The sequence below is a fragment of the Natator depressus genome, chromosome 3, assembly GCF_965152275.1.
Source record: "Natator depressus isolate rNatDep1 chromosome 3, rNatDep2.hap1, whole genome shotgun sequence".
Lineage (NCBI taxonomy): Eukaryota > Metazoa > Chordata > Testudines > Cheloniidae > Natator > Natator depressus.
The window spans coordinates 167,966,497-167,982,624 of record NC_134236.1 but is presented as its reverse complement, the minus strand read 5'-3'; the positions used below and the strand labels follow the sequence as shown (position 1 = coordinate 167,982,624).

The following is a 16,128-nucleotide window of genomic DNA, read 5'->3' as shown; positions in this document are numbered from 1 at the left end:
AGTGAACTGATTTCCCAAACATTCATGCTGGCCTTGAACTTTGCAGAGAATCTCTGCTGACTCTGACAGAAAACAAATAGCTTTCTTTTCCTTTTAGGATTTCCAGCAGAGTGTGACAGTGGTGCTGCTTCAAGATGAACACACCCTTATCTCTGCAGGAGCTGTCGATGGGTGAGGAGAGAGAGAATGGATGTTTTTCTGAGCTAATCTGAATTTTCCTCTCAGTGGCACAGGCAGAAACTGAACAGAAATTGTAGGGGTCCCAGTAGATTTTACATATTGCTTGAATGGCAGTAAATTGCTGGTGAGCATCTCAAGCGTTACTGACTGTCCATCTAACAAAATCTAGAGTGGACAATAAGAGCCATGAATGGTTCTAACAGAAGGCAAGCTCAGGCTCTGGTATTCTGGCACGTGGGCAGATGAGATGCCTTGTTTAACTGCCTAGGGAAATTCACTCTACTTGCCAATTAGAAAGGTCTCTAACCATGTTAATTTTACATCTAAATGCAGCTTGATAGCATCACTTTTAAGAAAGCAATGCACTATAATAGCAATTTTTCATCTGTAGAGTTTAAAATTCTTCATAAAGGTGGGCAGGCATTTCCCCCATGTTACAGGTGGGGAAACTGAGGCAAAGAGCAGCTTGGTTGCTTTCCCAAAATCACTTAGGGTATGTCTACACTGCAGTTAAACACCTGTGGCTGGCCCATGCCAGCTAACTTGGGCGCAGGCTGTGAGAGTGTAAAATTGTGGTGTAGATGGCTCAGGCTGGAGGGTCCCAAAGCTCAGGCTCCTGTCTGAGCCCGAACATCTACACCACAATTTTATAGCCCCGTGAGCCTGAGCCAGCTGATGTGGGCCAGCCACAGGTGTGTAATTGCAGTGTAGACAAACCCTAGGAGGCCTTCCGACTCCAGACCAGTGCTGAATCTGCTGGATTGCATTACGACTTCCGAATGTGTTTCTTGCGCCTCCTTACTGGGGTTTTAATTAGTAGGGCAAGCCATGAATTTTTTAAAAAAACTTGGCTTGGAAAGAGCACTCCTGTAAAGGTATGTTAAAATTATGGGCCTTATGTGACTAATCTCCTTAAAAGCCTGGTGTCCTAAAATGGGTTGTGATGGTGAACCCAAGGTATTGCTGCCTTTCATGACAAGTGATTGAGTTTTCTTTCAAGCTTCATAACCAAGTACTAGATGGATGCTGTTTTAATTGTTCTAGCACCTCCATTTTTGTTTAGGGGAAGCTGTCAGACTACTGAGTGGAAATATTATTCTTCAGCTAATGAGCTGCACGGGATAAAAAAACTGTTGAGTTACAGAGGGTGCATTTTTGGGGTCCCAGGTCTGTTGGTATATCTTGGAGTGCTAATAAACTGTCCTTCTGGTTAATGTGGAGATTACCTTCTCAGGCTCTGATCCTGCAACCGCTTCCATGTGGCCAGATCCCTGAACACAAGCAGAGTGCTACTGAAGTCAACAGGGCTGGGGCCCACCTGCATGGAGCTCATTGCTGGGTCAGAGGCTTGCTCCTGGAGAGCAAGGAAGAAGCTTGAAGAGCTTTTTCAGTATGACTGTCAAAATGTCAGTGCATCCTCTTTATTTTAGTTTTCATCTGAGAAAATTGACTTAGTTTGTTATTTCATTGGGTCAAATTACATCTCAGTTCCCTCTGAACCCTAATTCTTGGACTGAAAAACTTCCATGCTTTAGCCTTAAATATATTCTGTTGGTTGCAAAAATAGAACATTCTGGAAGGTGAAACTGCCACTGCCTAGCCCAGCAATCTCAGTTGTCATTCTCTCAGCAGGCTTCAGCTCTGGTTTGCTTCAGTCATGCTGCATTTCTAGATTCACTGGGTTCAAGTGCTGGGGAGCCATCCTCTGATTGCTGTAGAATGCTTTTATCAGCTCTGTGTAGCAGGTGTAGAAGTTGAAGATGCCTGTATCTTGAATTTCAGTGTAATCAAAGTATGGGACCTGCGCAAGAACTACACCATGTATCGGCAGGATCCGGTGCCGTTCAAGTCATTCTGCTACCCTGGGATCAGCACTCGCAAACTGGGTAAGCAATTGAATGATGTTACTCCTCAAAGTTGCAGGTTGATCTGAAAAATGATGTGAAAGAAGATGGCTTGGAGGGGATTCATGTCTTGTGTCAGTGATTTCCAGATCTGACTGGCCTGTTTTAGTAGGACTTTTTTTTTTTTAAACAGCCAGCACTGGAAAGTCAAGCTTTTTCTCCTGCTTCTGTATTACCAAACCAGTAATAATAACTCCTGTGGGCCTTTCCAGTGGGGTTGCACAAAAGCAACTGGGTGGAGAACATGGCCCTGCAATCTGAACTTAGCTAACTTGGTGATGATGAATGAGTTAAAACCAAATTCAGCTCCTTCTTTCTTTGCTGTGTGGGCTCTGTAAACACGGTAAAACTTCTATTGGTCAGAAAAGTAAGTAGCTCTAATTCTGAATACACATAGGGAGCAGATCTACTGAGTAAGAAGTTGCTATTTTTACATGGTAGCTTTCTTCACTAGAACCGCACTTTAAGGCCCAGCTTATTATAAACAATCTTTATTTTCAGAGTAACAGCCGTGTTAGTCTGTATTCGCAAAAAGAAAAGGAGTACTTGTGGCACCTTAGAGACTAACCAATTTATTTGAGCATAAGCTTTCGTGAGCTACAGCTCACTTCATCGGATGCATACTGTGGAAACTGCAGAAGACATATCTTCTGCAGTTTCCACAGTATGCATCCGATGAAGTGAGCTGTAGCTCACGAAAGCTTATGCTCAAATAAATTGGTTAGTCTCTAAGGTGCCACAAGTACTCCTTTTCTTTTTGCGAATCTTTATTTTGTTTCTGTTGCTCTGCACTTAAGCTGATTAAAATCCTTGTATCCTAACTCCACAAGAATAGCATACTGGATCGGACCAGTGCTCCACCTAGTTCAGTATCTTGTCTCTGACAGTATGAGTCCAGCACCAGCTGCTTCCAAAAAAGATGAAAGAAATCTTGCCGCAGGTGTGCACACAAGGAACGCTTTTCTCCCTGGAACCCTAACTAATCAGTTAGAGGTTGGCTTATGCCCTGCAGCATGAAGTTTTATGTTCCTTCCAAAACTCTTGGTGGTTATTTATTTAATCTTTTACTGTTTATATATCTGGATGTTCTTGTTACCCATGTAAATCCAACTTTACAAATGCCAGTGAGATTGCTGCTTTTGAAAGTCCAGTTTATATAGGTGAGATGGATGGTTTCTAAACTTCTCCGTAAAGTCTTGGGAGAGTTCAGGGGTGAGAATATCCCAGTAACGTCACATGTAATAGAGATGCCCAGAATTGTGCCCAGAAGCCTTCTCTTTGTTTTTTTGGAATTACTGGTTATGCAGACCTTCTTTTTCTGTCTCCAGGATATTCTAGTCTGGTTTTGGACTCCACTGGTACCAGTCTGTTTGCTAACTGCACAGATGACAATATTTACATGTTCAGTATGACAAGTTTAAAGACCACTCCAGGTAAGAATGATACCCATGGAAACAGTTGCCAAATGGCTAGACTGACACTGTAAAATGCAGCTTCTAAGCTTCAGCCACAAGTTAGGCACCTCCTAAAATCTGGGGTCAGGATGGCTCAGGGTATTGTTAAAGGAGTACAGACCTCTTCTTGCACATCTAGTTCAAGTTCGGTCCAGGTCAATAATGAAAGTAAAGTTGATGCAAACGGATGATGATTTGGTGGCCTGTATGAAATTAGTTTGGTCTCAGCCTGGATATCCACACCACACAAACCACCATTACAACTGGCACTAACTGGAACCCTTTGTTAGCAGTTTTGGTAGAGAGTGCAAGGATGTGCAAAGTTTATTCTGTCTTTTAACCCTTGAAGACTGAAGTGCCATTTGTCTACCTACCAGGCACAATGAGATTAGTAGCAATGCAAGCTTTCCCCATCACTTGTGCCCTGTTTTGGAGGGACTGCCTGAAGGAACGAGAAGCCTACTTATTCCTTTGTATCTTCTGAGACTGCCCACAAAGAGCATCTGTTACGATATCTGTTCTTGTGATGTGCTCAGATCCGTTGTGATGGAGTTGGCATAAAAACTAGGAACTGAACTAGGGCCACTAGCTCACTCAGGCCATGTCTACACTTACTGGAGATCAACGCTGCTGTAATTGATGCAGTGGGGGTTGATCTGGTGAAGGTCTGGTGAAGTCCCACTAAATTGATGGTAGAGTGCTCTCTGGTCGACTCTGGTACTCCACCAGAATGAGAAGAGTAAGGTAAGTCGACGGGACGGGAGAGTGTCTCCCATCAATGCAGCGTAGTGTAGACACCAGAATAAGTTGACTGAAGCTACCTCGGCTCCAGTTACATTATTCATGTAGCTGGAGTAGTGTAACTTAGGTCAATTTACAGCGGTAGCGTAGACAAGGCCTCAGAGACCACAGCTACCAGATTAGGAATGTTTAGCATCTGGTCATTACCCCTGTAAAGCACACTTTAACCAGTGAACTCAGGGTTGAAATGCCCCACGCTCTAGTGCCATCTCTGAACTCTAAAGTTTCATTAAGACTTAATGTATGAGGACAAGAAATGTTATACCAATAAAATAAAAACCAGCAGGATCTTATTAAAGGGGATAAGACAAAATGTCACATTTATTGTGAATACTAAAAGAATCATAGGCAGTCAGTTATAGCTATAACATTTCATTAGGTTTCACATTCATTCACACGTTCGTTCATTCACACACACGCACAGGTTCTGCAGCTGCTGTATAGTTCCCAGTCCTGAATGTAGCTTGAGTTCGTGGCTTGGGTTCGTAGCTTGTGGCGGCTAACTGGCCAGGAAAGCCGGGCACAAGGAAGAGCTGGGTCTCTGTTGGACGTGCACTGATGCCCTTTCATGTTGGCAGCAGAATGTTACCCTCCTAAGTCTTCCATCTCACCCATCCTTTCTGTAGGCTTTAGTTTGAATCCAGAGTCTATAGGTCTTGCTGTGTCACCCTGCCTCTGGGTTCCATGTGATTGATCACCTGTCAATTGTAGATATGACTTTCAGCCTAGGATCTGGCTTTGATGTTTCTTCAATGTACTTTTGTTCTTTTCTTTTGAGGGTGGATCCTCTTACTTTGTCAGGGCTGTTGTCTGCATCTTCAGTTGTTGGGTGTTTACACTTTATTTCATCAGGACAGGCTGGGGCTGGAGGTTGATTCCATCATCTATACATACCTCATTCACACATCTAAACTAAACTAATAAGATTACAGCAGGGTTTTGCAAAAATAAAGGTTGCAGCAAGCTTTTACAAAATGGAGTGAGCATTTTAAAATGGAGTTTGAGTTACAGTAGAGACAAGTATAACGAATGGCAAACAGTGAGCAGAAGTTACACTGTTGAAACAGTGTAAGTTTCAGCGATTTAAGCGGCAATTGGATTGAAAGTGAAACTCAATTAGCCAGTTATTGGGGTACCTGGGTTTATGAATGAATGTAGTTTCATTCATAAAACTTTACTTATGAAGTTATATTAATAAAGTGAACAATTAAAAACAATTTCATTGATGAGTTCTACAGAAATGCATGTGGTCTGATGATAAATTTTCTCAAAAGATCTTAAGACATCACCATTCTGAGTTGAGTTTTTTTAACAGTCCCCAGAACACTCCTACACTATATGAGGTCTTCAGCAGGGATCCAGACTATCTTTTCAGATGGCTTTGGCTGTGCCTCTGTGACCTTTATGCTAACACAGTGATTAATGAATTGTGATGCACAGAGCTGCTTCTGTAAGAGACTGACAAATGCTTCACCGCAATAAGCAGTGACACTTCTTACTAGATGTAGCCCAGTCAATAGCATTGTTTTAGAGACTTTCCAGAGACTTTTCTTAGTCACTCTGCCAACAGAACTCAAAAGAACAAGGCCCCACTCTGTACCCTCTTCAGGAAGACAGCCCAGTGAGAATGCTTCCAGAACTGAGCAGTAGTGGCAGTTCTCAATATTACCAGATTAGCTGTTGATGTCAGATATGCTATTTCTCAGTTCTGAAAGCATTTTCACCAGGCTGCCCTCCTGAAGGAAATTCTCTTCCCTAGGTGTGGTCCTGCCTCTTCAATAGCACAACACAGGGGAAACATAAGAATGGCAAACCTGGCCACTCGGAGAAGAGAAATCACGGATCAGATTTCTGTGCTAATGAACATACAGACTGCGGGGGGGAGGGGAGGAGTGTTAACTAACCAGCAACAGCACCATCATGTTAATTTATCTTCAGCTTGTCTCCATACAACCATCCTTAGGTATAGTTTTGTTTAAATAGCAGTCATTTCTGTAGAGAGGGCATAAGATTGGGAGGCTGGGTGAGGAGGTGTCTAGAAGGATCTTTTATATTTTTTTTCCTACACTGTGGATCATTTTCGACCCCTGCACTATGAACAGAAAGTCTGAGTTCTAGTAATACTTGCTGTGCAGCCCTAGGCAAGTCATTCCATTTTTCTGTCTCCAATTCCCTGTATTTAAAATGGAGATGTTGACACTGATGACTATCCCCAAGGAAGATTAATTAGATAATGTCTATATAGAGCCTTGAACTTACCTATTCTATACAAAAACTAAATAATTTATAATTCCTGTATAAGGTTTATAAATAGAGCTGGGCAAATTTCTTCAGTTGAATAGTAAATTCACAGACAAATGCAGTTTCAGGGAGACTATTCCTGAATTGGTGTAGAATTCAGCAAATAATTTCGGCCATGTAAAAAATGAGGGGTGCGAAATGGGAAAAGTCAGCTGTTCCTTTAAAGATTTCATTTCAAAATGAACTGGTTCAAACTGACATTTTGTTTTGAAATAATGGTTCCAGTCAAGCTGAACAAAATTTGTTTGGTTTGTATGTTTTGGTAACAATCTGAAAAAAATCAGTTTTGGTGTGAAACTAAACACATTTTTGGGGCATTTTTCAGTTCAGCCACAAAATCAATTATGCACTCAGCGCTAGTCCTAGAGGGACAGGACAGTCTCCAGTCTGGCTTTTGAATTTAGTCAGTAGCTTCTATTAACTTGTATGCATTAGGAGGCGAATCTTGATTTCATATTATTGGTTGCAAAACATTTCACTTTTGTTTCAAAGAATTCTCAGCCCAACAGAATGTGTCCATCCTATTCTGAGCCCTGCAGAGGGCAGCAGACTCTTGCAGATTCACTTCAATAATTAGAAAACCAGCAGGGTCTGCTGTTGCTTTTCTTTTTGTAGCTCTGTCTGAATCAATTCTGTTCCCTTTTAATTTGGAGGAGGAAGTAGGGAAATGGCTCTCCAGTGGGATCTGTTCCTGTGGCCAGCATGCAAGCTCATGCCGCAGCCTGTCACTCTGTATACTGCATTGAACCAAAAGCTGGCAAGAGCCACAGGATCCGCGCGGGGTGTGGTGACCTTTGTAAATGCAAGTTCATGAAATACTCCAAATACAAACAAATACCGTTTCTATTTGTTTGTATTTGTAAGTGCTTTGGTAAATGAATTGAAAAGCTTGTTAGTTTCATGGTAACTAAACACCTGCTAAACTGCTACTCTCAGTTCTTACTGTATTGCTGTAAATCAGACACCACGACGTTCACAGTTCGCTTCCTAGCTCCGTATGCCAGTGTTGGCAGAGGGCCTCAGTCACACATCATGCTAAATTGGGTAACTTGCCCTTTCTACCTTGATAAGAAGCCCGTGTGCAGAGTGGCCGAGTGCTCTAGATCTGTGTGCTGCTCCCGTGTTGGCTGCTGGAACTTCCGGTTCTTGGCATACCAAGGATTGCAGCTATTCAGGGCAGTAGTTTCAAGGCTTAATAGTTCAGGCAAGGTGTTACTGAGACTTTAAAAATAGGCAAGTGACCGTTGTCTCTGAGCCAGCACATATTCTCCTTAAGAAATAAAGCACTGGCAGGAAGAAGGGGGAGGAGCAAATGCCTCCTCCACTGTTTCAGTAGAAGCCAGGTCTTTAGCTAACAACAATTACTGGGTTCCCCATTCTTTTGGGGGTGGTGTGGAGAGCTGCACTCGTGGCCCTGAGAATAGGAGACAAAGAGGCTGACTGAGGGGCCTGGGCTTGGCCCAGAGGAGGTCTTTGCCTGGAGCTGTCACACGGGAAGGAGAGGATTTAACAAAGCTATTAGATGACTGCACCACTGTGCTGTGGAGGGGCCAGTTGATAGCAAAAGGGAATGGTGCCCTCTGCTAGTTAGTGGATGAAACTTCAGGCCCTAAAGCAAGGGAGTCTGTATAACCACTGCCTTTTGAGCTATGTGAACAGGCAGGAAAAGCCTGTAATGTCAGCCCTAGTTGTGTAACCAGGTGAACTCCAGAATTCTGTTCTGAGTTTATTTATTTTTATTACTTTTTTTTTTGTCTCAGTGGCAGTCTTCAGTGGACACCAGAATTCCACCTTTTATGTCAAGTCCAGCACTAGCCCAGATGACCAGTTCCTGGTTAGTGGCTCAAGCGACCAGAGTGCCTACATCTGGAAGGTGAGACACTTGAAAGAAACCCAGACACAAAGACCCAACCTGATGGCCCAGAATTATTCCCTTTTCTCCTTCTGTTTGCTCTCCACATTCACATAGCGAATGGAGATGAGTGGGGAGCAGGGGTCCCATTTAAAGCAGCACAGGCTTAGTTTCTTGCATGTTGTGCCCAGTGTATACAGCTGTCAAACTTGAATGTAACTATTAATGTAAAACAGAGCTAACCTCCCGCCACCACTATGTCTCTCATCACTGCTGATTATTGCAAGTTGCTGATCTTAATCTGGCTTTAATGGGCATTAAAATCTTCTTTCTGTTTATTCAGCAGCTATGACAGGTAGAAGGTTCTTGGTTCATATTTAGCAGTGGTGCACATTAGTGGAGTCTAACTGCTTAATTGTTTTAAGGGGCACTTTTGTTTTCCAGCTCATAAGCTCTTGCTTCAGACATAGCTTTTTCTCATGCTTAATTTGCAATAGTTAAAACCTTTGTATTATGGCAAGGACTCAGCCAGAGCCTTCAGCAAAATTCCGAAATGCTGGCTGACAGCTGAGGAGCTTAGTCACTTGGCATCTCTAGCTGATGTGTAGGAAATGCAAATGTCATGTTAATAGCAGGGCCTTCAAAATGAGAGAAGTTCTGTTCCTCGCTGGGTCGTGTGGGGAGGGATTGTGGGGTTTCATCCACATAGGAACGTGGATAAGAGAGGCATTCTCAGACAAAGAGACAAATGGGTAGAATCTTTAGGTGACTGTTTGTGTAAGTTTTTTGTGTAACTCTTCAGATTATGCTGTTTAATGCTGCAATGAATTCTGGCTGGGGTGTCTTTCAATACCATACTACTGTTCCTGGGGTAAAGTTAGAAGCATATTGATTGTAAGAGCAGGAAATCAGTGAATTTGGAATCCTGCATCTTAACTGGCCATGAGACTCTTTTTTTCTCAATCTTAGAATTGTTATTGCTGTCTCCATTTTACATTAGCACCATTGGCCTAAACGCAGCCACTCTCACGCAGGAAGCTCCTGCCGTCCCTGATCAATATTGCGCACACGCACACACCTACCTATCTCCCTCCCTCTCTGTATAGTTATAGTTCTCTTACTTGGATTTTCTTATCCTGGCAGCTAACCTGTGGTGGTAGATTTCAATAGATAGGAACCTATTTAAGTACCAACCACAACTTAATCCACATTAGGATGAATCGTCACTTTCATCTCTAATATTGCGGTCCGTGTCCAAACCCTTTGCCAGCCCCCCTCCCCCAAGTAACCCTTTCATGGCACTGTGCAACCTCTACACTGTCTGCTGTTCCTCAGAGGCAAAATTCATCTCCTTACAGGGGATAAGAGAGAGCTATTTAAATGTGACTCACCTGACCTATATCCAGTCAGCCAATTGGCTTCAAACACACTTGCACGAGCACTTCTGAATTCCTTGGTTTACTCATATTCACTACCAAATGATGTATTTGATGTGATGCTTTCGCTCCTGCCCATACCTAACTCAATATGTACCTTCTAATATCAGGCGCTGGCAAAGTCAGTTGTCCTAAAATCGAACCTGACCTGCTTTCCCGGCCTGGTCTCTTTTCATGATGGGTTTGGAAATAAAAGCAAAGTTAGGAGTTCAGAGTATGTACAACTGCAGTCTTGGCTCAGGCTCGTAGCCATTTTGGGTCTGAGAGAAGCGTTCTTGTAAGGTTCATGGCTGCTTATTTAGGAGTAGCAGTGCCACAGTGATGTGTTTGCTTTCATAGCAAAACTAATAGGTATCCACTTAGGCTTATCCACGCCAGGCCCTTCAGTGGTTCATAACGTACCAGGCTTATCCAGCAAACAGGCTGTGTCATCTTGCATTGCACATTTCAAGTCCATGTTTTTAAAAAGGTTCCCTGGAAACTATGCTGGGAACAGCACAGGAATATTGAAGGGCTTCATAAAATTCAGAAAAAATGGATTTAAAATCCATCTGTTTATTTTTATAAAATTCCCAGTGCTGTAGCATGTGGATGCCAAACATTAATTAAAACAAATATATGAAGGATGGTCAGATGACCATTATTATGTTAACCCTGTGGCCACTTTATGTAGTGGTAGCATTCTCTACTCCGACAATCGAAAACTTATCACAAATTCTACCTACTCAGATTCCTTCCTGTGCCCTGAAGCCTGCCAGACTTTATTGATTTTGATGTAAACATACTACTGAGATGATCAGTGCTGTAGAAAATATATGACCAGCTGCTCTGAGAAGCATACAGGTGAGCTGCCAAAAGAGACAAAGGCTAGCCTCATATTTTCAAACTGGGAGGGGGTTCTGAGAAGAGGCGCTGTCTGTGCAAATTCAGAGGTAGGTAAAAGGTAATTTAATGAGGACATTGTCCACCCAAGACATTTCCAGGAGACTCTTGATCAGGAGTGGGATGTTGTACCTAGGTCAGGAAATGCCATGGACAGAGGTTATTGCTGACCAGACAAGGAACATCTTGTGGTTCCACGTTTCAGCATGTGACATCACTTGCATCTGGTGAGCACTTCAAGAAAAGTAACTGCTGGCCCAGTAATAAGTTGCATCTGTAAGAACCCTTGCATTCAGCTTAGCATTAAGGGCAGGGGTGGAAAGTATTTATTTTAAAATGGACATCTGACTTTGAACCACTAACTGACCAGGAACAGGAAGAAACTTCCTTTACAGCCAGGTGGTTCCATAACTGTACTTTTCTTTGAACCATCTGGTACTGGCCACTGTCAGAGCAGACAGGATACCAGATTAGGAGGACCCTTGGTCTGACTTAGTGTCACGCTTCATATGTTCCTGTGCAGTTTGATGTGTACATAATATAAGACATATCCTGAATCCCAATAGATAGCCAATTGCCTATCTGTTTTTATACCTATATGTACATTTTGGCATCCTAATGACATAATAACATATGGGGAACAAAGCACCTGTGATGCTGATTTTACCAGAACCCAAAGGATAAAGCATCGGCAACCTAGTTTGTGCACTGTTCCTCCCTCCCCCTCAGAACCATTCAGATACAATTCTCTGTACCAAGAACTCCTTCCGTTTATTCCTTAAATGGGATTTTAGTTTCCATGGTATTGCATGTTTTGGCAGAGGTGGTTATATTCTCAACAGGGCATTTAATAGATATTTAGTCAAGTGGTTGCCTCCAGCATGCCATACACATACTAAAAAAAAAAAAAAAAGCCTGTTATGAACTACTTTAGTTCAGACAAACTTTAAATACTCTGCTTAAGAATCTTAACTACAGCTTTTCAGGCTGCCATGGCAAGAAATCAAAGTTTGACAAGAAAAGGAAATGGATCAAGAAACTAGAAGCCCTCCCTGATATTTTGCATGTTTCCTTGTAAATCTGTGAATAAAACTGCCTTTTCCCACTTGCTAAAGAATCTATTAAATTTACTTAGTCATCAGAGCAAATCCCACATCTAATGTCACATTGCTACTGGTGACTCATAACTTCAGGAAACCTGCTGAAAGTCTGCAAAATAAAAAGAACCTTAAATCTGATTTCTTGCTCTTGCTTGGTTGTGGCAGGGCTAATATTAGCCTCAGCTAAGTCAGTCTCTGGTTAATCGCTGGTCTCGTGAGCGGCGATAAAGATTGGTGCTGTTGTAGGTCAGGAGCAAGGTGTATCAAATAGGGGTTCAGTTTCAAAGGTGTATCAGATTGGGGTTCAGTTTAATCAGTGTGTGTACTGTATGGACTCATAACCTTTTTTTTTTTTTTTGCAAGGAGCCTTGACTGTGTTGCTATCTTATTGTAAAGTTAATTATAGGTTAGCTGGCTGGAGACACACTGGAACTTGCCAACTACATGAACTACTAGCTCTGAAGCAAGTAGAAAACTACCAAATTCAGCTCCTTTTTGAATAGGTCTTGGGTTTAAGTCTTCCTGTTGCTTTATAAATGTCACCTTCTACTCAGCATAGAATCTGAGTAGGCAAACTTGCTCCCAATAGGAGCTACTGGAACCTTAAATGGACCGTGCTATTCAATGTAGCAATGTGCTTGTGCATCCCTGGAGACAAGTCCTATGTATAGCAGAAAGTCCTAAGCAAGTTTTCCCAGGCACTGTCAATACACTCCACCCTGACCCAGCTGCTTCACCTCTAGGAGCAAAATGCTAATTTGTTCTTAGAACTTATTCAGTCCCTTGCCTTTCTGCCAAGACTGCCAATAGGGTACTAATTGTGAGGGTGTGTTTTTTAGATGTGGCTGTCAAATCCATGAGGAACTGGACTGAGGCCACCAACTTATTTCACATAGGCTACTAAGTAACTGTCAGACAGTAACTACTTTTACTCATGTCATTGGTGTGAAATTGATTTCTCCCCTGCTTTGAGCCATTCAGTTCTATGTGGAGCATTGTTTTCAATAAATGCAGAGAGACTGTGCTGAATTCTTGGGAATAAGTGATACCTTCCAAGATACAGTAGAACCTCAGAGTTACAAACACCTTGGGAATGGAGGTTGTTCGTAACTCTGAAATATTCATAACTCTGAACAAAACATTATGGTTGTTCTTTCAAAAGTTTACAACTGAACATTACTTCATACAGCTTTGAAACTTTACTATGCTGCGTTTAATCATCTGAATTTAAATGAAACAAGCACAGAAACAGTTTCCTTACCTTGTCAAATCTTTTATTATATTTTCCCTTTATATTTTGTAGTTTTATTTTTAACAGAGTTCTGTACTGTATTTCCTTTTTTTTTTTCTTCTTTTTTTTGGTCTCTGCTGCTGCCTGATTGTGTACTTCTGGTTCCAAATGAGGTGTATGGTTGACCAGTCAGTTCATAACTCTGGTGTTCGTAACTCTGAAGTTCTACCATACCAAGGCATGGAGGATAAGCTTGTGACTAAAGTACAGGCATTAAGGAGATCGGTGTTCTCTTCTCAACTCTGCCACAGACGTTCAAGCATGACCTTAAGCAGGCAGTTCTAATCTCTTTGTGCCTGAGAGCTATACAAAATGGGGAAAATATTTGCATACCTCAGAGGGGTGTTGGGAAGCTTATTTCACTGTAGAGTGCTTTGAGATCCTTGATGAAAGACACCATAGTATTCTACTTAGCAGAGTGGAGCCTTCCTTGGTGATGCTTTTGATGCAAAAATCCAACTGATTTTAAATTGTGGATTGTTTTTTTAGATTTCTGAGCCCCATCTTCCTCCCATGATGCTCCTTGGCCATTCTCAAGAGGTTACCTCCGTTGCCTGGTGTCCTTCAGACTTCACTAAGGTTAGTTTCTAGAAAAACTGTTTTGGAATGTCCTGTGAAACCAATGAATGAAGGACCAGATGTGACCACGATAGTGTTTGTTTTACAAAACTTGAGGGGGTATTTTGATCGGGGGTGGAATCTTCTCTGTATGGAAAGCCTTGTTGAAAAGAAAATGGCATAGATGAGCTGGCTTGCTACACTCTTCCCTTCACATAGAGTTAGAGCTAATCCGAAATGTTTTCATGAAAATTCCTAAGACGGTTTAGTGCTGTGAGGTTAAAGTCTAGATTATTTTTTTCATTTTTTGAAATATTCCACAAATTTTTTTTAAAAAAATCAGAATTTTCAATAATTTTTAATTTTTAAAAAGTTTTCTATTTTGATAAAAGCTACCAAATGACTAAGCCAACCAGTCAAAATTGGTGATTACTTTAAAAAAAAATCCTGCTACAAAAAAGCCATAAATGGTAAACAAAAGTTTTGAGTGAGAAATGGAAAATTTCAAGAAAATAAAAATGTTTTTTGCGAAAATGTTTAATTTTTGGGAGGGAGGCCATTTTTTGTGGCATCAACCCACATTGCCCGCACTACATTTTCAACCAAATCCTCAAGTGAATTCAGTATGATGCTGTACTGAATTTTTTCAGCTAATTTGAGTCCTTTGATAACTATTAGTAACTTGGAAAAGTCTGTTCCTGGAAATGTATGAAGGCCTTTCCTGATGGAAATTGTTATGCTAACAAATTTGTTGATTATTGATTAATTTAAATGTTATACTGCCAAAATTTGAAGCCATTTCTTCAAGGTCTTCATATGCTTATGAGTTTTGTTGATGTCGTCTGCTGTCTGTCCACTGATATGTTTGCAAATCTAGTGCGCTGAGAGCTTTAGTGGGAGGATGGAAAGAACATTAATGTCTGTTCTTTCAATAAGCCATATGGAGTCTGTCAACATGACTTCTAATTCAATGCTAAATCCAAGAGCCTCACTGTCCTGAACCATATCTTAATGAAAACGCAAGGGTCAGCATTAGTGGTTCCCCCATATGGCCATCACTGGAGGGGAGGGAATTGTTGGCATGGTGAGTAGGGTTAAGGGACCAGTCTATCTCCAAATCAGGAATAAGCCCTCCCACAGCTATGATATCCGAGGAGTCCCATAGGGTTTCTTGCTGGCAGTTTCAGTTGCCCCTCTGCCCACCATTGTTAATCAGCTACTTTCTCTAGGCATCACAGTAGGCCCTCAGGAGGGATTTGAATTAGGATCGGGTAGTGGCTTTGCAGACAAGCTCAAGAAGTACTTTCCAGTTGTAGGGGTGGCATAGGAATTGCCGTGCTGGATGAGACCTATGTTCCATCAGGTCCAGTATCCTGGCCATGGTAGCATGGGAGAAGAAAACAAACAGGGCATTAAAATCTCGGCCAATGTAAAAGGAGTCAAAGGCAGTTCAGAAAGGAGTGGTGGTTAGGCAGGTCCTCAAATGCAAGGACAAGAAGCTTGAAGTTGATGCAGAGGAGATGAGGAGCCAATGGAAAGACTGGAAGAGGCGAGTGATGTAGTCTGAACCCCAGGCAAGGAAGACAAGCCTACCAGGAGTGTTTTGTAGAGCTGATGTTGGTGTTGGGGAGGCCGGAGGAAAGACGTCTTGATTACTGTGCACATAGGCCTTAGCTCTTCTTTCTTTATTTCTTTCACTAATTCCCACGTGCATCACTGTGTACACAGCACAAAGGGAGATTAATAAAAGTTCTGATGCTTGCTGGGCGGGTTCCATTGATTATTTGGAAGAGCAACTTGCCATTATATAGGGATCTGCTGTACCTAAACTTTAGTCCTGTCTCTTGCTTTTCTGTACCAAGTGCTGCTGACATTGGATGATGGCAAAGACTGCTTAGTGACGCAATTCCAGCGTTTGTCCTTGTTCCAACATTACCTATTTAGAACACTGCAAATGTTTGTCCCCAAACAAGGAAAGGTGAGGAGTGAGAGAAGGAGCATTGGACATTGATGCAAAACATTGAATTCTTATCTTCTGCTGTCTGTTTCCTCTTGGAACATGAGCTTTGGATTGTGTTTGGGTTTCTGCTATTATTTACTGAGTTACTGAAATGTCAATAAACAAATACTGTATATATTGGCACTTGTGGAGCAAATGGCTGCCTGCCACAGAATCTTCACAAAGCAAATGGGGAGGCTGCGATTTCTTTGCCATAAAAGGGATAGATGGAGGCTTTCTCCTGTCAGATCACATTCAAGGGAAATAGATAGCTTTTTCCTCTGGTACAGTAATTAGACATCATTTGTTTTTCGCTGGCAGTTCCTTTACCTATTTGTTAGTGGGCAGGGAGGGCTCCAGGCAGAACACT

General features: G+C 41.9%; 2 protein-coding genes across 4 annotated transcripts in view; one reads left to right on the top strand and one right to left on the bottom strand.

Annotated features, from left to right (window-relative positions):
- Positions 1-16,128, bottom strand: part of INTS7 (integrator complex subunit 7) — a 130,411-nt gene that overhangs the window by 45,820 nt on the left and 68,463 nt on the right. The window lies entirely within an intron of this gene.
- DTL (denticleless E3 ubiquitin protein ligase adapter) overlaps positions 1-16,128 on the top strand; it is a 33,155-nt gene that overhangs the window by 9,421 nt on the left and 7,606 nt on the right. For all 3 annotated transcript variants that reach the window (XM_074949297.1, XM_074949295.1, XM_074949296.1), the window contains 5 exons: positions 98-171; positions 1,963-2,066; positions 3,413-3,517; positions 8,401-8,513; positions 13,691-13,780. In XM_074949297.1, coding sequence (XP_074805398.1) covers positions 98-171; positions 1,963-2,066; positions 3,413-3,517; positions 8,401-8,513; positions 13,691-13,780 — 486 coding nt within the window. The remainder of the gene's footprint in view (positions 1-97; positions 172-1,962; positions 2,067-3,412; positions 3,518-8,400; positions 8,514-13,690; positions 13,781-16,128) is intronic.